The sequence below is a fragment of the Sturnus vulgaris genome, chromosome 10 (genome assembly GCF_052056855.1).
Source record: "Sturnus vulgaris isolate bStuVul1 chromosome 10, bStuVul1.hap1, whole genome shotgun sequence".
Taxonomy (NCBI): Eukaryota; Metazoa; Chordata; class Aves; order Passeriformes; family Sturnidae; genus Sturnus; species Sturnus vulgaris.
In genome coordinates this window covers 17,431,402-17,453,274 of record NC_142252.1, presented here as the reverse complement: position 1 = coordinate 17,453,274, position 21,873 = coordinate 17,431,402, and the positions used below count along the sequence as shown (strand labels likewise).

At 42.3% G+C, this 21,873-nt stretch overlaps 1 protein-coding gene across 6 annotated transcripts in view; it reads right to left on the bottom strand.

Moving 5' to 3' along the window:
• MCF2L2 (MCF.2 cell line derived transforming sequence-like 2) overlaps positions 1–21,873 on the bottom strand; it is a 159,684-nt gene that overhangs the window by 124,531 nt on the left and 13,280 nt on the right. For 2 of the 6 annotated variants that reach the window (XM_088170464.1, XM_088170465.1), the window contains exon 1: positions 14,023–14,718. The exons of 2 other annotated variants lie outside the window; for them this stretch is intronic. In XM_088170464.1, coding sequence (XP_088026590.1) covers positions 14,023–14,164 — 142 coding nt within the window. In that variant the 5' untranslated portion in view covers positions 14,165–14,718. Of the gene's footprint in view, positions 1–14,022; positions 14,723–21,873 lie in introns of those variants that run through there. 2 more of the 6 variants (XM_088170470.1, XM_088170468.1) reach the window with 2 other exon arrangements.

The following is a 21,873-nucleotide window of genomic DNA, read 5'->3' as shown; positions in this document are numbered from 1 at the left end:
GACTAGGTTGGAAGAGACCTTCAAGATCATTGAGTCCAACCCATGCCCTAACACCTCAACTAGACCATGGTACCTGAGAAACCTCAGGCATCATCCATCAAAGGAAACACTATTGATTTCAGCACCCAGAAGGTGCAAAGTTATTGTGACATCTGTGCAATCCCACAGGTGGTCAGGTACACTCAGGTTTGACCAGGACTGAGATTATGCCAAACAGCTGCAAAAATAGAAAAAAGGTTTCTAAAATGGATGACAGAATCACAAAGATGCTCGACAGAAATGGAAAATTAACTAGAAAAGGTACCACCATCTCTAGCCCCTCAGAGACTTGCCCAGCCCTCCAGGGTAACAAACCCGCCAGTACTTTAGTTTGTGTTTGGTATTTGCCAATATGAAGACATCATTAATATCAACCAGTCTTGAACAAAACAGAAATTCTACCACCTACCCAACCCCTATTTAGCTTTATTAGCTTGCTCTAAACATAGCTTGGTTTCTGGTTTCTAAATACCTTTTTTATTTCAAAACTTTTTCTGATGTAAGATGAAGTGAAAGAAACAAGAACTGCAGAGTGCCAATTAGTTCTCATCCAATCCCCTGCCTGGGCAAGATGAACCGCATGGGATTTGCTGGAAAACTCACACTCAGGAGGAGATGTTCAGATTATGAGAAAGGTGGTACAAAACACGTCCAGTCACTAGGAATCACACATCCAATAGATCAGTACAGTTCACACACTGACATGCTGGGAAAATAAATTGCAACAGAAGAAACCAGCAGGAAACTGAGAAAAATCTGAGAAAACAAGGGAAGGTGCTTCACGAGCCCAAATGACAAATCAGACCATGTAGTTATGAAATGTCAGCAGCTGTAGCCAACAGCACTCAAGGTCCCATTTGCCCATTTGTATCTTCCTCTAGGACAGTGCTTAAAGATAGTTACTCCCCAATATGGAAGAATTTGTAACACAATCACACCACAGACCTTGCAGTAGAAGTCGGAGCCCTTGGAAACATGATTACCTGGGACTGCTGGAGAAAGTTTTTAATCTTTGACTAGAAGAAAAGCTTTAAAAAAAAAAAACCTTATAAGCAAACTAAAAGACAAAAGTCTGTTTTGTTACAAAGCTGTGACATTTGCCTAAGATCAGTGAGCATTAATCATTTTTATCTTCCACTAGCCTTATCCCAGGAAGTTCGGAAGCCTCTCTGATCTGTACTGCAAGCTAGAAGGCAGCAGGAAGTGCTGTGCACCCTCCTGGACAGAAGCAAGGTACTATTTTTCTGTGGGACTGATATTCCAGTTGAGAGACCCCTTCTTCAGGGTGACATGAGCTGGTATTGAGCTGACAGCTACAGATTCATAGACACTTCAGAAAAACTTATTGATGATAGGAACATTTTAACACTACATGGGGTCAAGGGGAAGTTTCAAGAAGCTGAAAAGCTGCAGGACCTTGGCAACTAACTTGTTTCATTGCACCCCTTGCTAATATCTACAGAGGAGATCAGACAACTCCTGGTCACTTCAGAGCAGTCCTGTCCTCTGATAAAATCTCTATACTCATGCAACTCAAGATCTTATTAAAACATATACCAGCCAAGTGTCTGGAACATATTTATTTTGGGAAACTTGACTCAGACATTTCTCACCTTCTCTGTGATTGCTCTTGTGGTCTTCACTTTTTTTTTTTTTTTTTTTTTTTTAAATATAAGAGGCAGTTATTCATAGCCTCTAAAATTTATAAAAGAAAAATTTAATTGCTTGGTGTTACATGGAGCAATGTCAATCTGCTACACAGGTCATCAAAGATGAACCTTTTCATATACCATACAGTTCTACATTACTTGAATTAATTTAATTTATCAGGACAATTTAAATTTGAATAAGGATGTGATGAAAGAGGAAAAAAAAATAAACAAGTCAGCTCATCTACTCTTGGTACTCCTCTTAAACTGGTATAAACTCAATTCCTAGCAGAGGCCAGTTTCAATGCAGAAGAATTAGGCCTTACAGTTTTGCTTCCCAAGGTTTTCTACCAAGGGGAAGAAAAACAAAAGCAATTACTATAGCCATCTGTTTGGCACAGCTTCTCCTCCTCCCCAGCTCTCTAGGGAGGCTCACTGCAACTGTGCTAGCTGATCCTCAAGGGGAAAGTCATTCAGTTATGTTTCATAATTCCTCATTTAAAAATGAAACCTGCTCAGGCTTGCACAAACACACTTGCTTATTCTGCGTCTTACTCAGCTGTATGTGCTCCCACAGCAGGTCTGGAGCAGCTACACCAACAGCAGATGATTAAAAGGAAGGGAGAATATCCCCCTGTTCTTCCCTCTCTTCTCTGAGCAGACACAAACTAGTTTACATGCTAACGGGAACTACTTGTTTCCAGCAGTGCTGGGAAGGTGACCTGCTGGAGTGAGGGAATAGACACAGCAGTGCCTGTTGCTCCACCTAGGACAACCAAAGGTCGCCAGTCACAACAGGACACTGGGGCTTCTTTGTCTTTAAGTGGCTGAAGGCTACAACTGCCCAGCCTTCTGCTGACTGCAGGAGAGGATGGCTTCAATCCCCCATCTGAAGTCACTGCTCTTGGAAAAATGGGTTACAAATTTCCACAGCAAAGTTAGTCTCTTCTTAATGACAGCCTAATATGTAATCCACAGGGAAGGAAGAGAGCTGGGAGAGAAAGAAAATATTTTCTAAAATAAGAGAGCACATCAGCCTACTTGTACTTTGTGCAACTTCTATCAAAAGTTATGCTCAGAGCTTTCATAATTGTTTAGAGAAAAATCAGATTGTTGATATGATAGAAAAGGGTCAGACAGGTTAAGCATGAGGCCAGATATTTCACTTTAAAAACATGAAAGGACACCTCACATAATGTGTTCTTAAGCTCCTTAAAAAGTACCAAAAGGCAAATCCAGAGTTTGAAAGTTGCAGAATTCCTACAGTTCAGAGTTTCTCCCAGGTCCTGAGTCTGCTTTGCTTGCCACCAACAACAGCAAAGTTTAGCAGAGCTAAGTTAGATTTCAATAATTAAACACACTAAGGAAACAAATTTGCATGTTTCGCTGATAAGGTTTAAGCAGGTTAAAGGATTTGAAAATATTCTGTCCCAGGAGAATTCCCAGTTTAAGTCCTTAAGCAAAACATTTCCCTTTCTGAAGGTCAAAAAGAACTTCAAGGTTATTACATCAGAGAAAGAATTTCTTAGTTTGGATTCCTTTTTTTATTTCTATTTATTTTTCTTTCTCACCATTTGTGCCCCTTGTTTACTTTCTGAAAAGTTTTGTTTATTCTCTCAGCCCAGGCAGACAAACAGCGAGGTCAGTTACTGATACAAGTTGCTGTGCTACAGATTGTTCTAAAGAGGAACTAAAAATCCAGCTATAAACAGAAAGGAAATCCCATCCTTTCTCTTATTCTTCTGCGCATTCCTCCCATCTCTTTTTTTGCTAACTCATGTTGAGTCAACCGAAAACTAAGCCAGGAATAAAGTTGTAAATAAGGTAAAGCAATAATTTCCTTAGTGATTGCTTCTGATCTGGGCTAGTTCTCTGCAAAGATGCTTGAAGGGTACAAGTGCTGGTAATGCATAGGAGGGGTGGTGGGGTGGCAAAGCCAGGATTACCCCTTCCAGGAGAGAATAAGACTTAGGTCAATTTAGAGCAAAAGCCAAAATGAAGCACAGGTGACTGGTATCAGCTCTTCTCTCAGATCAACTTTACACCAAGCACGACTGTAAAACCTATGAAGAGTACTTGTTTAAATGCAATTTCTCTTCTCATTCAAGTCAAGTTTCACAGCAAAGTTTGATAGCCATCTTCCAAAGACTGAAGATTATTCCAAAATATTTAAGTAACTCTTGTTCATGTTTGGAAGTATCTGTTTAAGTTGGTGGATTTTTAGTTGCAAGAGCAAGCCAGTTTTGTGTACACTAACGTAGTAGAAATCTGGAGAAGCCAGGATAGGAGCAAGACTTTGTCTTGAGGCATGCACAGCCAACATGTTCCAACCCCTTGAGAAGGGGACAGATTGAGGCCATGGTGTGGAAAGAATTGCCTTGCAAACTTTCCCAGACAATCTCCATGACAGGTTAGAAATGCACCTTACTCTGAAGAGCTCAAAAACCACTGTCTGCCTGGGCAGAAGCTGAACTGGTGCCTGATGTGATTTTCTGTCATGCAGCAGATCTGCTCTGAAGCTTTGTCCTGTCATTACACTGAGTCCTGATTGGTATTTCCAAGGCAGTCTGTGCAACTTAATGATGCAGGTACAGCTTAACCTGAGCCTGGCTCTGCAGGCACATATTTCTGCTGATTTTAAGTATTTCAGGGAAGACTGCTCAAATTGTTTGGATCACTGCATTTTTCAATTAATCTCATTTACCAAATTTCATGCTCATTTTAACATAAAATTACAAGAGTGCAGAGGTCACAGATTGAAAAGACCTGTTTAGAGGCTGTGTTTTCCTGTGCTCCAGGAGTGGTTACAGACTTTACAAGTTGTTTTTACAGGCAGGCACATACACATTAGTAGCCAACTGTTTGACTTATAAGGGGGAGAAAGTAGAACTGTTCGTATAAAAAACTGAAATCTTGCCCTCCCAAATGGAAATGCACCCTCTAGGCATTATGTCATCTTTCTAAGCCCATGTCAAAACATTTTGGAATACACTTCCTTGGATGAAGAAACAGATTTCGCTGCTTTTTCCATTTAACTACTTCTTCAAAAACAATCTTTGGATGTTCTTGTTCGAAGGAGATTTTTTTGTTTATTTTTAAAGAAGTCTTAAAATTGATTCGTATATCAAAATAATTTAAAATCTTTCTTCTGCATAGGTAAACTCATTTTGATTTACTGTTGGTACATTCTGCAAAAATACATTGGTGTGTACAAATTCATACTTATAGTCACACTTCAAGGATTTCAGTGACTACTTACGCTCAGAACACACCATATATTTATGCACTCATCTAGGAATTCTCTGTTAATAATCCCCATAAAAGCTAAATTAACAAACTAATATAAAATTCTCAAAGCACACTCCACTGTTCAGTTCAGGTGACTTCATATTCCAGCCTATTATGAAGATACTCCTTATAATACTTCCAGAAAATTGTAAGAGATAGAGAAGAAATTATTAACAAATCTTCACCCTACATTATGAATTATCCATAATCAGAAAAGATCTAAAGAAACACCCCATACTGCATCATTTATTCAGCAAGATACTGCTTGATTTCACAGACTACCCCCTGGTGGGAAGATACTACATCCCACTATCCACAAAACTGAAACTTCCCTAACAAAAGGCATTAAAGGCAAAGTTCTAATCTCAGCATTCAAGAAATATACAGATTTATAGCAGCATGGGACAGCCTCTTGCCTAGTGCCTCAGTAGTAAAAAATTCTTGATAGTTTCTGATTTTTGCTAGAGAAAAGTTAATTAATCTTCTTCCCAAAATCTGTCCTTCACAACAATGTTGGATTCCTAGAACACAAATTCCTGCTCACAGAATAGAACAAAAGAACATTTCCATAATGACGTGTTAAAAACCATCATGAATAACAAAACCCACATGTGGCAAACTGTAAAGCTAAAATATGCTCACTACAATGCCTGGACACTGAACTAATCAAGAGATACAGCAGACTGTACAGCAGACTTCATTCCTTTCTCCCCAGCTTGCCAGCAGACAGTTTCATAGCTGAAACCGTATCTTAGACAAATTCTAGCCACTGGATCTGCCCTCAACTATTGCATCCAGCAAAATAATTTCAGAGCCTATTCACATAATTTCTGATGTCAGGAGCTGAAGGGCTGGTTGCTTGCTCACTGCTGAACAGAGGCCAGTTAGCTCAAAAATATTTCCTTAGTTACTGTCACTGGAGACACACAGTGAGCCACAGCAGCCACCACTGCTGCCAGCAGCACTGAGTTGTGTCTCCGAGACAAATACCACTCACAGCCCACCTCTGCCCAAGAGAGCTCCCAGCCACCCTCCTGCAGCCTTCTCCAAGCTGCCACCAGCAGCTCAGCTCAGATGCCCACTAGGAAAAGCAGAAAGACACGCAGAGAGCGGTGCCCCCCTGAACCCCTTGAGGCACTCACAAGCCCGTGCCCTCCCTGCTGAGCAGCCTGGCTCTCGGCAGTCCCGCCGTGGCAATGAGCTCACCGAGCCAGAGGCGAGCGATGGAGAGAGGCAGCACTCCGTGGAAGCAATCCTGGATCCAACCAACAGTGCACCCAAGAGCTGACGCTCTCCTGGAAGAGTCTGCACGAATTGCTTAGTAACAGCTTCAAGGCAAACCACAGCAGAGACCTCTGCCTCGCACCATGCCCAGGCTTTAACCCTGTCCGCAGTACAGCTGCCCCGTCCCGCCTGGACAGCTCTCCTCAGGCTCTTCCAAAGGGACACTCTGGAGACATTCACAGCTTGGCACAAACAACAGAGGAACAGCCCAACAAGCAACAAAACAGATTCACTTGCTCAGACTAAGGCATGGAAAGGGCTTTCATTAAAATAACTTTAAATAGCAGGGTATTCAGGGCCAAGGGAAACCAGCAGCGCTGCCGTCAATAGCTGTCTGGAGTACTATCCCGAAGGCACACCCACATGTCCGAACATAGTGCTGTTATTTAAAGACAAAGGAGAAGACTGCACGAGACCTATGAATTTGGTTGGAAACATGACCTCAGGTTTTGAACAGGGGAGTAATCACTTTTACATATTTAGTTCAATTAATACTTCAGGACATGAGTTTTCAGTGCCAGAAGGGAGTACACATGCGGCTTGATGAAGGTAACGTCACACTTATAGCAGTATGAAAGAATACTGGGAAGCAACATTAACATTAGGTGAACTCATAAAATGTACTGTCACAACCCCCAGCAGCTCAGTAGCTTTAGACAGAAATCACTCTTTACCCAGCCTACAGTAGCTGTCCCCTAGCAAGTGCAATGCAATGGCAATATCTTGTTTGTTCTGCATCTTCAGGCTCCAAGAAGACAAGTGTCATTCATTTTATAGATACAGAAATTGAGGCACACAGAGAGGAATCCAGGCCATCAGTCAACCTCAGTTTTCCCCAGCTGTATATTGAGGAGCAGACCAAAGTTGTTTGTACAGACAGGCTATTAGACAGTGGATCTGTCTAAAGGATAATACACTCAGTATTTCCATCCTTCTCCCATCAGCTAGCCAACACAAACTATGACAGTGCTTATAGTATAGCATGAGAAAACTAATAGGATTTTCTGTGTAGTTACAAATAAATGCCAGATCTAAGCAGACCATCACCATGCTTGGTACAAGGTACACTGGAGAGCTTATGACACTTGTAGCTTTACAGACACTACTTGGTGGACAAAGGTACATCAGGAGAGTGGCAAGATGCATGGATTTTATACTGCAGCTCCTTTCCCAGCCTCCCCTACACTGCCTGCCAAACAAGTGAGTTCACCAGCTGTAGTGGGTGTGTAATGTTACTCTCTGCTGCCTGTACCAGTATAAATGTCCACGTGTAGTCAATGTACAAAATCTGTCTTCCATTCCAGACACGTTTTGCTCTCCTGGGAGCTTCCCCTCCAGCTCTGCTTGTGCAGAGCAAACAGACCACAGCCCTGTTAGCCACAGAGCCCAGCTCAGCCCCGGGGGAGCAGCAGAGCTGTGCACAGCTGGGTCTCCAGCCAGCTGTGGGTAGTACGGGGCCTTTCCCAGCACAATCTATCACCTTCCTGCTGGGACTGGCCTCCCTGGGAGCACAGGAGGACAGCTCCACAGTATTATAGACAAGTGTCACATTGGTCCCAGTGGCTGATAAATGTGCCAGACGATTACAGTCTAAAAAGCACTTGCACCCTGTGTATAGAGATGCTGCAAAAGTAGCAGATACAGCCGTGGAGATCGAAGATTAAATGCTGCTCTGCAAGTAAATGTAAATTACTAACCTAATGTGGATTCAGGATACAAGGAGAGGAATGAACCCACCATGGAATTGGCACTAAGAAATTCCTCTCAGACCACTGCATTCTCCTCAGGCAGTACTTTAAGTTTCATAAGCTAAATTTACACAGACATTTTTTCAGACATTTTTTCATTTGGGTAATTAGTGCAGGTAATTTCATTATGCATTGGCAAAATGTCTTTGCCAAGCTAAAAAGGCTTAGTTGTGCCTGTCTCAGCAGAACAGTATTTTGTACTATCCAAATATTGTCCTACCAGCATACAACCCATAGAATAGAGTAATACTGACATTTCCGTTTCTGTTACTGGGAAGTAACTGCAGTACATATTTACTTTAAAAAATAATACCTAAAAAAATAATATTCAAGGACATGATCCTCTCTGGCTACAATACACCCCAGTTTCATTGAAATAACTTGTACCATGTCAGCATTGTCTCCACACATTCATGTGCTCATACATGTGGGTGTGGGTTTCCAAAAGCATGGTAAGGAATGCCTCATACCCAAGTGCCTCTAACTCAGAGATCATCTTCCCAGATTCTTTCACTGCAGGATCAGAGAGGACCACTAGGTTCATTGTGTTTGACTTGTTGAACACACAAGATGTTAATGGAAATTGGATTAAACCAGCATTTTAGAAAGCTCTTTAATCTTATGTTAAAGACTCCAGGCAACAGACAATCCACTGTTTCCACCAGAGATGGCCTAACACAAAGAAACTGACTTGTGTTTTACAACTCCCACTTTGACTTACAGCCCACTGATTTTTATTGTGGTTTTGACTTGAAAATTTAAGTTGCTTCCAATTTCATTCATTCCCTGACAGATGTCACTTATTGAGTCTAGTGGTAAAATCAAGGGAAAATGGAACACATTATCCCTTCCCATTTCACCTCATCTTTTCACAATGCTAGCAGATGATGATCTTACTAATTAACAGTATCCCAGTTTAAAAACCTGGTCTTCATTCCTGTAGACCTCCTCAGAGGCACCCCCAGAAGCACACTGTCTCAAGCTAGTGACTCAGAAGTTTAGACAAGTAGCCTAAACTGAGCAATCCCCAGTTTAATGATTCATAGGCACAGGTTCTGAATATAAATAAGGCATTGACTCTGTGCAAAACAAAGATGCTGAGATATTCCATCTTAGAAAAAGGTGGGAAAAAATGCTTGGTCAATAATTCTTGTCTGTGGTAAAAGCCTGGAGGATATTTTTCCCTTTGAAAAATGGAATTAACAAATAAGATCAGAAATTTGGGCAACAAGATGCTTGGCATAGTCCAAGTATTCATATATAGCTATGCTGCTCCAACCAAGTATTTATTTATTGTTCCTTTATACTTGATCCTAAGTATTTCTAGTAGATAATGTGCGGGTGGTGAAGAAGGAAAGCCTATGCCTTAGAAAACTCCCTGGTCAGACTAATCCACAGCAAGATTCAGGTAATAAGGCAGCAGTAGAATTTATATAAAAAATCAATACATTAGCACAGCAGAACTGGGTCTTTAAGGGAGGCTTGAAACAGCAGAACTGGCTGAATTTGGAGAATAAGCTCTATGGACATAACCAGGGTGAGAGCTCTGCACAGGCGCTCTCTAACCTCCCAGCATACTCAGCACCATTCTCCCCTGAAATCTTCTCCCCAGACAGTTTACACTGCAATTTAGGTAATAAAAAAAAGCAAACTGCTCTATTATATTGTGGTAATAAGTCCCACAAGTTAACAAAACATTGCCAATTATAGCAATCTGCCTACCCATGTTTAATGCTTTTCCATTTCACTGAGTTGTTTCTTGTTCTAGTATCATGGGAGAAAGGGAAAAACATAAATACCCACAAGGCCTCTGCTATAACTTGCCCTCTGAGAATTTGTTCTCTTGATCTTTGCAGTACTACATCTCTCTCAGAATTCTTTTAAATGAAAATCAAGCTGTGCCCTCCCTGTTTCTCTCATAATTGTCTGGACTTTTCTGATTAGGTAAACAGGGTTTTATTATTTCTCAGCCACAGCAGAGCACACTGTATATGAATGGTGAAAAGAAACACAAGCATCTAAGATAATCATCTTTTCTCAGAAAAACCTCTGTGGAAAACAGAATATTTATTTCAGCTATTTTATATGCAATGAGAGCCAGCTGAAAAAAAGTTATCCCAGGGCCCCCAGGTAGCATTTTTTACTAAAGAGAAGAAGAAATACTGAATGCAAATAGAACCAGAACAATTTTAAGCAATGCAAAAGGAGGCACTGTGACTGAGTCTCAAGGGATTTACACTTCAGATTTTGGTCTCCACCTGAAACAGTCACTTTCTCCAGTAACCAGCACCTTTGTGGAAAGGTCAATCATTTGAAAAAGGAAAGCATTTCTCATTTATTTTATGACTAAAGGTGGAGAAACTCCAAACGAACAATTTTCATCCCAAATTCATTTCAGATGGGATTTCCTTCCAGAGACAGCACCATAATTCCTTAACTGTTCCAGTACTTCAGTCTCTTTTCGTCCCTGAGCAGAAGGATCTGAAGAATTGGTTTTCAACTCCAGCAGTAAGAGAAGCACAATAGTAGGACTGAGAACAAGCTCTCATGATTGCTGGACAGACAAAACTGCAGCATTCCTCTGTCCTACAGAGGGCAAAAGCAGAAACACTGTTACCACAACAGGCAGGTCCCCATCCTACTGGCAAGGAGCCTCTTGCCTGGTTTTGCACTAACAGCAAAATCCTGAAAAGCCTCAGTAATAAACTGCATACTCCTTAGTGGCTATAGATTCACTACCCTGATTTAAGCAGCCACCAGCCTTGAGAGCAGATTAAAAACATAAATTTATTCCTTGAAAATATATAATCAGCTTGCAGCCCCAAGCTCCACAGCATGCAGAGACATAGTCATAGCCAGCACAAGACCATTCACCCATGTAAAACCCCCCTAGGTGTACGATCCCATTGGAGGACTTGAGCATCACAAGACAGGCTAACTAGGGGTATGTGGGGACAAAGGGGCCAATTTGGCAAGAGGTGTCCTCAAGCATTAAAGATGTTCACCAGCAGCTGGGTGACATAAATAGTCGGTCTGTGCTGAAAAGACACGTGAGCCACTGTCCAAGAATGATGTATTTCATGGCAAGAGGCTATGCTCTGCTTTCTGTCTCAGTATCTGTTTTGTGAGGAATTGAGGGCACTCCAACAATGATTAGCCTTGGACTGGAGTCTCTGCCACATCTCTGCCCGGCTTCCAGGGGGCTCCTTCCCTCTGGTTCTCATAGCTGTGCTGTAACCAGCACCTTGGAGCTGCGGTTCCCAGAGCCTCAAGGTCACATAGTGGTATTCAAAGTGGCACCATTTGTACACCGGACCCAGAGGGCCCTTCAGCACTTGTAGACAGTTCATACAGCCTGCTGCAAGGAGCCAGGGCAGGAGCTCTGTGCAGGCATCATGTGGCCAAAAGGAAACTGCCCTTCAGCTGGCTCCTCACAGCAGCACTTTATTTTTGTGAGTATTCACTACTTTTATCCCTTTACCTGAACAGAAGCCTACAACTACACCTGTAACCACTCATCAGAACAAATAACTATCATTCAAAGAAAGCCTTGAAACTTGCATGATCCAGGAACTGGAATGGCTTGGCACAACACTGCTTGCTGTGGGGTACTGCTAATAAAAGGCAGGTAACCTGCAGGCCACTGCAACCATGTGGCCTCCATTTCTGCTGTAGCTACCTGCATGCCTTCCATATCTTCTCATTATGATATCTAATACCCAATATAAAACTGCCACAGAATATTCAAAGGGCTCCACAGACATGGTCTGTATGTATGTCTTGGGGATGGACAAGGTGGAAATTGTTCCATATTTTGGAGTGTTTGAAGTACCGAGTAAACATCAGCCTGTTGGACCTTATCAACACTTCAGCTCGATCTTTAAACTGCAGAAAGGGTACCTCCCCTAAAGCGATGGTAAGTCAGAACATGCCACAGGGATCCTGCATTGCCACTATGTTCAGAGAAAATCAGGCTGAGAAAAAGGCAGTCAATGAGTCTTTGCTTGTAGGACTAGGTGGGGCAGACAGAACCCAAGTTCTCAGGGACAGATAATCTTTATGCCTCTGTGTTTATGCAGCACAGATAACTAAGGGAAAGTGGTCTAGTCATCAAAGCAGTAATATGAAGTAGTCATAACTACATCATCAGGATCCTTTTTCTGTGGAGGCCAGTAATTCCCATTTCTACTTTACAGATAAGAAAACACAGGCCAAAAAAACTCCCACAATGAACACAAGGTCAGAGTTAGTTCAGAGCAGGAGAAAAGAACCCAGGCAGTGTTGTTATGAACTCCTGTGCCACCTTGCGAGCTCCTTGGCCCCCTTCTAACATTGTCACCACACACAGAGCTATCCCAGGGTGTTCTCACAACTCACACAGCTCCAATACCTGCAGCTGAAGGCACCTTGTCCTCAACAATAACTGAACTTCTGCCCCTCTGGCAGCGTCACTGGCAGAATTTAATACTAAAGCAGCAAAGATGTTTTCTGCCTCACAAAATGACAGCAGGCTCAGACTGATCTGACATGCTTGCTGTTCTTTAGCAAAAAATTATTTTCCAAGGGATTTCCATATATACTATGCCAGGTAGTCTCTCAACATGAGAGGCAGAGAAGGTTTCCCTGGGAACAGTAACCATGGCAAAGTCCTTACCAGTCTCTTCCCCTCTCTACTACAGTAAGAAAAAGAGCAGCAGATGCCTGATCCCTGCCTCCAGCAGGTCCACAGGCCCACAAAGCCATAAGCAACCTGATCAAACATTCAGGAAGGAAATTCAACAAATTCCACTGTCTTTTACTGGATACCAGACATTTGTGCCCTGCTGTGCTGAACTCAGAATGCCTCAGTACAAAGAGTGCAACTGGAAACATCAGTGTTACTGAAAGGTCAGCCAAATACAACAATGCATAGGTAGGCACTGAGCCCAAAGATCAGCATGGATGGATCACCCACAGAAGCAGAGGTACAATGGACTGGCTTTGCAGTTTTCAAACCCTGACATTGTGCATTAGAGCCCTATTAAAGAAAGCATCTGCAAGCCCCAGTTTGTGAGCAGTGGCTGCAGCCAATACCCTGCGTCTGGTCCACCTCTTTTTCCACAGAATATTCTCGATTTACCAGATCGAATGCAACTCTCTTTGCTGAAGAGCTAATTAAATCATAATAAGCAATTAAACTTCCAAGTATAATCATATCACATGCTTTTGGGAATCTTCATCATGCACTAGTCAACATGCTATAAATTTCTGGATATGAGGTTTACTAAGTATTCAAGTTAACAGGGCAATGAAAAGGAGCACTTTGAAAAATCTTCCTCTCAATGACACAGAGAAAAAGTGTTCTATGATTCAGCAATCTTGATATCTGAATAGACAGTCAATAGCCTAGATTTCAACTATATCATTCCAGAGTTAACATGCAGTTAGCACAAATTGCTAGGCAGAAGTACAGTACCTTATACTAGCAACCCCCTGAGACTGGAATACTCTCCTGTACCTGGGCTGACTCACACAGAGCACAAAAAGCTCCGTTGTGCAACTTTCTGAATACAGTGAAACCAGAATCTTTACAGAGAGGAAGATATTGGCCTTCACAATGCAATTTAGGAACACAGGGTGACAGGCTCAGTGGGTCATGTCACCCACTGCACCAGCTCTTTACATTTATTTTTTTAAAGTATTTTCCATGCACAACAGATACCTTCTCCTGACATATACAGAAAACTCATTTGGTCTAGCACCCGAATGAAATAAATATTTATTCAGAATGAGTCTAACATTCATTTTTAAACTCTTTTAGGTCAAATCACTGCAAATATCCCAGAAATATACAGCCGAGTCAAATGCTACAGTAACACCTGAGTTAACACCCAAATCCAGTCAGTTGCCTTTAATTATCACAGACTCCTCAGAGAAAGCATTAAGAATATAATCTCTTTTTGCAACTTGCCTGGGGATGCAATGCAACTACCACTATGAGAAGAAGCTATTTTGTTTAAAGATGCTGCACGTACCTTTCTTTGCCATGCGCTCCAGTCTAATGCATCCTCCTATAAAATCATGATAAGATTTCATTTCTCCTTCTGTTATCCGGACAGCAGTGAAAGGCAGATTCCTGGGTACCTGTTGTCCACATTTCCGACACCGAGAAGCCATTGCCACAGCTCAGGAGACTCTTGTCAGGAATCTGCTCTCTGTTTGCTGGAATCCAGCCTGATTCTTCAGCTGTCAGTCCAGCCTGGTGACTTTATCCCACTTAGTTCATTCAAGGTCACCCTCTCCAGCAGGATGTTCACCATTGCAATTGGCTAAGACTTTTATAGGCTTACTGACTGTATTCGTTTCTCCCTCCTTGCTTTCAATATCAGTTTACTTTAATCTCTCATTCAGAATGAAAGCTGTGAACCTCAGCACAGCCCATGCCCTGAATGGCTTCCTTATCATTAATTTAAAGCTGTCTTATAAGCAACAATGAAGAGAGAAGATCCCAGAAGCACATTGCAAGATCATAGAATTACTCTTAATGAGCATGCCAGATATGTTGGCAAAGAATTTTTCTCTGAGAAAAGGTTTTTCTTCATGATTTTGGTCCCTTTCAGGCTTATGATTTTATGATTCCTCATCTCTGAGAATGATTTTTTTTACTTCAGCATTTCAGCTTGGACGGTGTAAGGAGACTGCTCTGCAGAGCTGCTCAACCAATTACTCACACGTCTGGCAGTGGCACTGGGAGGCTGCAACTGTACAGAAAAGCCCTCTGCTGCTGTGCACAGTCCCTGCTCATAAGATCTGATAATCAAAATGAACAGAGTAGCAAATGGAGGACAAGGGAAATATTGCTGGCAGACATGCTCTGGTAGCTGTGCAACCCCCAAACTAATTTTTTTAAACAAAGAAATTGAATCCATTAGTTAGACACTAAACTCCGATATTTAAAACATCCATTTAGAAATCTCCCTTGGAAGGGGCTGGATCTTCAAGCTGACTTTTTTTCCCTTTTAACAATTACCGTAACACAACTCACTGGTTAGAGAGAAAGCCTTAAGGAGAAACTAGTTCTCAGGGTCCTGCGTGTAGAGAGCACTCAATCCTGATGCAGTGAATTCAAAAGGAGTTTTCCCTAGGATCGACAGGAGGCTGCACAGGAGATGCATAACAGGCACAAGGCCAGCACTGGTGACAGTGCAAAGAATATAATGAGAACCCAATGAATCAGGACTGAGCTGCCACCCAGAGCTCAACTGCAGTGACCTGAGCACAGAACGAGTTTCCTGCAAGGATCTTACACACAGATTGAGAACCTTTGCCTTCCTCTGCCTCAGTCACTAACACCTGTTGGCACTTTACATAGTGCCAGAACATCCAGTGCTGTTCAGCTCCTGGCCTGCTCAGATCACAGCTGATCCCTAGATGTGGAGTGGGAAAGCAGAAGGTTAATTAATCCAAATCAGAGAACGACCTAGAAGGGACAAAGATGTCCAGGAGAAAAAAGCCTCCTATGGTGCCACTGAATAACTGGCTGGACCTCATTGAATGCCTGTAAGCTGAAATATACAGAAGTCAACTCACCCACCCCCACTTCTTTCCCATCCCACAAACTTGCAGCTTCTCCCTGTCCAGCTCTGCTGCCTCAGGCACACAGGGAGAGATGTTTAAGCTTCCTAACCCAGCACACACAAACTGGTCATGTAGTCAAACAGCTACCAGACTTGAGAACTGAACTCAGAAGCTCTTCTTTTGATGAAATGAATCTATAAAGGACATTTCCACTCTTAAAGGTAGAAGATTTTACTACCTTAACCTCCAAATTTGCTATGTGGCATGAAGTTGCTCACTCTTCTGCTCTTTGCCTCTGCCAAACCCCTGCCTGCAAAGTGAGAACACTGATGTACTGTGCTGTTGAATAATTTGATTCATTAGAATTTGTAAAATATTTAGTAGAGCCTCCATAGAGAAATCCCTAGGGCACAGCAGTATTTTACAGATAGGGAGAGCAGTGACACAGAAGGCAGAAATACTTTGTAGAAAACCGTCATGATAAGATAAGAAACCTAGAAACACAACCCTGCAGTTTTATCTTTAAACATTTCCTCCCTCTTTTCTTTCATTACAGGGGCTCAAGGTGTCCTTCCTTACACGGACAAACATGATTTACTTTGGCAAATATACTTTTCTGACAATATGTTCATGTCTGACATATACAGAATAATTGCACTTCAACCCTGCACATACAGATAAACAATGATGGAGAATCCAGCCTCTGTGGCAACAGATTTCTGTCTGCCATCTTTTCTGTTTCCCACTGGTATCCACATGACTTAGGAACAAGAGGATCTGTGACATGCTGCATTCCAAGGGGGAGATTTGTTGCTGGAAGTGGATGCAAGAAGAAATCTGCCCTAGGTGTGAGCTTTGGAAGCACAGGTAGCCACACAGCACACAACAGGGAAATGATCTAAAATAATTTCCCAGTCTTTCCCTAGGAAAGCCTGATCCATTACAATGCTAAATACAAACCTCTGCTGCCTGGGGTCCCACTGCCATCACCCAGCTCCAGACCCAAAAATAAGCTGGCTGCAGCTGCTACACATTTAGCAGCATGGTACATAAGGGTCACCTCTGGGACTGAGTGCTGTGATGCAAGGGCTGGGATGGATGGACAGAAGAATCTGTTTGCTCTACTGTAAGTTTTATTGCAGTCCCATTCACAAGCTGGGCTAGCTTCTCCTGACACATGGAAAATCTGACATGGGAGCACTGAGAGCTGCCCTGTTCCCTACCATACAAATGACCTTTTCTGTACTGGTCTGGCTGTATCTGCACAGGAGCTGCAGTGAGGGCTGCCTTGCAGAAATTCTTTTATGTAACTTGTTACCAAACACACACACAGTGTGGATGATGGGGAATTCACAAATTTCCTCCAATCTAGCTGAAAAGTACCAGTCTGCTTGAAAGCAAGTTACTGCTCTTTGTGTGCAGAAGGTTGTAGTGCAGGGAACAGGTACAGAAAATGGTAGGCATGCTTCCCTGTGTCTTCTCCATGATAACACAGAATGGAAGGGCATTACTTCCCCACTGGTCCAAACAACCATAGCAAAATGTCTGGAAAATCTAAGGAGGAGAATATTTTCTGATCATGAATTGCCAGCATTGCCTAGCAACATAATCTGGGTTGGTCTGTCAATGAATAAGCAAGTAAATAAATGTAAGAAAGTGTCATCAGAAATTATAAAATTTTAATAAAACCACAAAACAAAAATAAATAATGAAAAAACCCATCCCACAATCCATGACCCAGATACCCTCAGATGTCATTACCCAAAACAGCCTGCAGAACTGCACTAGTTAGTTCCTAGTTTCATTAGACATACCAGTTCACCTTGGAATTAATGATTGCTGGAAAGTGCTTGTTGCCATGACTCTATGGCCAGAGGATGGCAACAAATTTAAAGTCAGCTCAGTTAAATCCGTTTAAGCCCCATATCTCTTCTCATGAGACAAGATGCTTCTGCCTCAAAAAGCAGTGCTGTGATGGTTGGTACCACTGTTAAGCATGAAACATACAACAAACACATTGGATTTCAATGATACTGAGCCCAAGGGACATAATTTCTTGTGAAGAATCAAGATTTGAGTTTGGGAATAGCATTTATGTGTCAGAGGAAGGAGGAAGAGATGTCTGCTTCTGCTGCATGTGTAAATGAGGCAGCTAGAAAACACCATAAAACACTCACTGTTTGCAACTTACCCCACACAGTTATTAAAGCAATTGAGGGGAAACAGGCATCGCTTTTCCATCAGAGCCTTGTAAGAACCATTAAGAAAGTTTAGTGTAGAAGAGGCTGAAAAAATTACCTCTCTTATCCACCAACATTTTAGAAACAACAAAACATAAAAATCCAACAACAAAATGTATCTACTTATTCATGAAGACCAGCAGCTCACCCCACCTATGTATGTAGTATTCCACAGTCTAAGAAATATGTAATCTAAATCCAATGCCACTATAAAGACTGATACAAACAGAAGCTAAGAAAATAATCTGTATTTCTTTCCTGAAACCCCAGCTTCATATTTTCCATTTCATGATGTTTTATCTGATGTTTGAACTAATCTTTGATAGCTATGCTGAAACACATTTTCATTTTATATATACCTTAATAACGTTCCTTCTGCCTTCCCATCTCCCAAATCATGAATCTGATAAGCCACAAGGCATTTCAGCAGTTTGATACAAAGGTTTCTTTTCAGAGCATTCTTGCTGCTGTGACAGGTAACATCCATTCCAGTGTTCAGCTAGGAAATAGAAACTAGTCTTTTTTATTAACTTCCATTTATTTTCTCCCAACTAATAAAAAGCAGACCAGGACTTCCTCTCCCTCCTTTTTAATAAAGGGCTACATCCCAGGCATTGTTTTAAACCCCAAGGAGTTAAAGGAACAACTAGAGGAAAAAACATTTCTGTTCTTGAAATTCCTTGTAGTGTACAGCACTGTTGCAATTGCAACATGCAGTTCCTGCACTAGAAGGCACTAATTCCGGTGCCATATGGCTTCAGAATCTCATTACACTGATCTGCTTAAAGTGATTTCTTAGCGGACAAGCAAAACATTTTTGGTCACCTTCAGCAGAGGGAAACAACAATTCTGCCGCTGTTGACGCACATGAACTCCCACACAAACTGCCAAAAGCAGGAGTGAGTAGTGAAGATCAAAGGACAACCTGAGACGAAGAACTTTGTTGTCATCTCAAAGATGTGAAGACATCAAGGTAATTCAAGGACCATTACCAGCATTAAAAAAAAAAGAAAAAGAAAAAGAAAAAAATCCCAAACAAACAAAAATGCAGACAAAAAGAAACCCCCAAGACAGTGACATCACTGCTGGATTAGATAAGATTCTCAGGAGATCAGGAGATGAGCAGAATCTTCACAGACCAAGCCGTGGGCACAAATTGCTGCTGCACCTGCAGGGTTTATTTTACCTGGCTTCTCTTGATCTCTGCAACTAAGAGCAGATCACCAAGAACAGAAGGCATTTCCTGCTTGACAAGATACACAAACAGATCCCAGAGTTACTAATGTGTATCTGGCACAGGGGTAAAGAGTAGCTAGATCCAGGATTTAGGCTTGGATGCAAAGTTATTCCAGTCTTGATCATGAAAATGCTTACAAACCTAAGTGAGACCAAGAGCCTTTCTGAGCAATCTACCCAAAACATAAATGGTTCTTGACTTAAAGTCATGGGAATAAATTGAGGGACAAGTAAATGAAAAAGAAACACATGAGCGAGACACTGGGTAACACAGAGAAGGTTGTGGTCTATAAAACCAGGCGTGTCATATCCCCATTCTCCAACTTGTATCACCGTATCACCAGTGCAGCACCAGTGCACAGGTACAGCCTTTGTGTTACAGCCCTCCAGCAGCACCATGAGAGCTGGAAAGGACAGACTCTGGACATAAGAAGGAAATATTCTCTGTATTCTGCCTCTGACACAGAGTCACCTCCAGGGCATGGTAACCCTGACCCCCACTGTCATCCAGAGCACTGCACTGGATTCAGTGCACTATTCCTCTTCCTTTCCCCCTTCACCTTTTCCTCCCTGCAAAGAACCTCTGGACATCTTCCAGCGCAGAACAGCTGGTGGGAGCAGCCAAGACCACCAGGACAGCCTCCTTCCCTGAGGAGCAGCTGTGCACATTTCCTGATGGAAACAGCTTTTTTTTATTGCAATTCATAACTTGAAACACATAAAGGGGGACCAGAAAGACACAGGGATAAAAATAGCATCTTTGAGCATCATAAGGGCTGTTGATACTCCAGGCTTTTGGACACATGCCAAATGTTAGCTGAACAGGAAGAAAGAGCTTCTCACATTACAAAGTACAGTAAAGGCCTTTCCAATGTTTTCTTGCCATCTCTCAAGCACTCAACATCAGTTACCACAAGGGGTAGGAGATTGGGCCTTAGGGACTATTGATTTTTTCCTGTTCGCCTGTCTGTGCACTGAAGTTCACTCAGTCACTCTGTGTAGTCCACAAGGAAAAAGAAGCTCTTGTAGAGACTTTCCTAGGCATTGCTTTGCCTGACTGGGCTCTCAGCTAGCAGATACACATCAAACACACTCCTTTAACATCCCCAGGGCACGGTTTGTGCTCATCTAGGGAACTGAGGATAAAAATCAGTCAAAGAGGAGTTATGCCATCTGCTCAGGCAATTGTGAAGTACACTTTTTTTCCTCAGGCCAGGACTGTTGTCAGAAACCAGAGGTCTGTCCTGAAGGACCTGCCCACACAGGTGTTTCTCTGTGCTGAGCACCGGCAAATGAGAGGCTGGAACACTGTCTTGTGTGCCTCCACAAGTGCAACCACACAGGGCAGCTGGATGCTTGCACACACCTACACCCAGGTAACAGGAATTTGTCCCACTCAGTGCATTACACTGCAGAGCTGTTCCTTCCTCATCACCACCCACAGCCTGAAGCCCTGCACCATTCCCAGCCCAGTTTACCCACCCCAGCTTTGTCTCTAAGCCATCAGCTGTAACAGATTTTAGGTTCTAGAAAGACACAATCTACGGGGTGATTTCCCAAGTCACGCCAAAGCCTGGTGTGAAGCAGGAAAATAAAGGTATGGATAACTTGCTAGCACGTGCACCAGTGTGCACCATGTGTGCACTTCCTTCACCTCTCCCCACCTGCAGCACTGCATCACACACCAGGCACGGCAAGGCAAGACATTACCACACACAACCACACCCCCAGTCCTCTCCCTTTCCTCCTCAGCCAGTGCAATTATTGGGTTTTGTCACCGCACCCAATCTCGAATATGTAAATAGGATAAATTTAGAGGAAACCAAGAGTTTCAATCCTTTGTCAAAACCAGGGAAGAGCTGCTAAAATTATATGGAAAAGGGCCAGCTGGGATAGAAAAAGCATGAGCATGAAAGCCTCATTTCCTTTCATAACAAGACTAAAATTATTCATAGATCTATATTAACAGGCAAGTATGCCCACACAGTAAAGGAAGACTTACATTTGTAAGTCAGCTTCGGGTGTAGAAAGAGTATAGAGCTGCACCTGACTGAACTTTTCCTACAAGAAGCACAAGGGTTTCTCTGCAACATTCCACTAATGTTGTGACCTTCCCTGTCAACTCTTAAGTGTCCCACATGCAGCATTCCCATGCTGGGAGGTGCTGAGTGCTGTCTGCACAAGGTTAGACCTCTAGCCCACATGAAATAAGGACAGTGCTTTGACTTCAACACCACCATGGACTTAAATTGCCTAAAGCTGAGTGGTGCAGTGTTCTGATGAGATAAGAAATTGCTCTTTAGTCTGTCAGGAAACCTCATTACAAACGCTTTCTGCTGACCAGCAAAGATTAACTCAAAAAAATGTATCTAAATCCCACATCCGTTTATAGACCTTAGTCCCAGTAGGCATAAGTTCACTTCATGGCATGTAGCACTAAATAATGCTTTGTACTTCTCCAGTGATTCTCAGCTGAGCACTCTGGCACCACAGAGAAATTGTAACTCTCATGAAATAGACTATTTCCTTTCTAATTGCCAATAAAAGATACAGTTTAAGAATAATATTTTTGCTTAGATGTATTTGAGTATGCATCTGAGAGCTATTAGAAGAAAGCTTGTGGGGGAAGGAATAATTTCCCCTGAAGTTTTGCCCCACAAAAGCCTAACAATGGGGAGGAACGTGCTAAAAGCACATATCCACACATCTCCCACTGGCTTGAGAGCCCTTTGAATTGGCTTAACAATAATTTCACCCTCTCTTTAACCACTGCTTTGCTGCTCCTTCATAGCACAAATCCACATAATTCCACACAATATTTTCCTGTCTCTT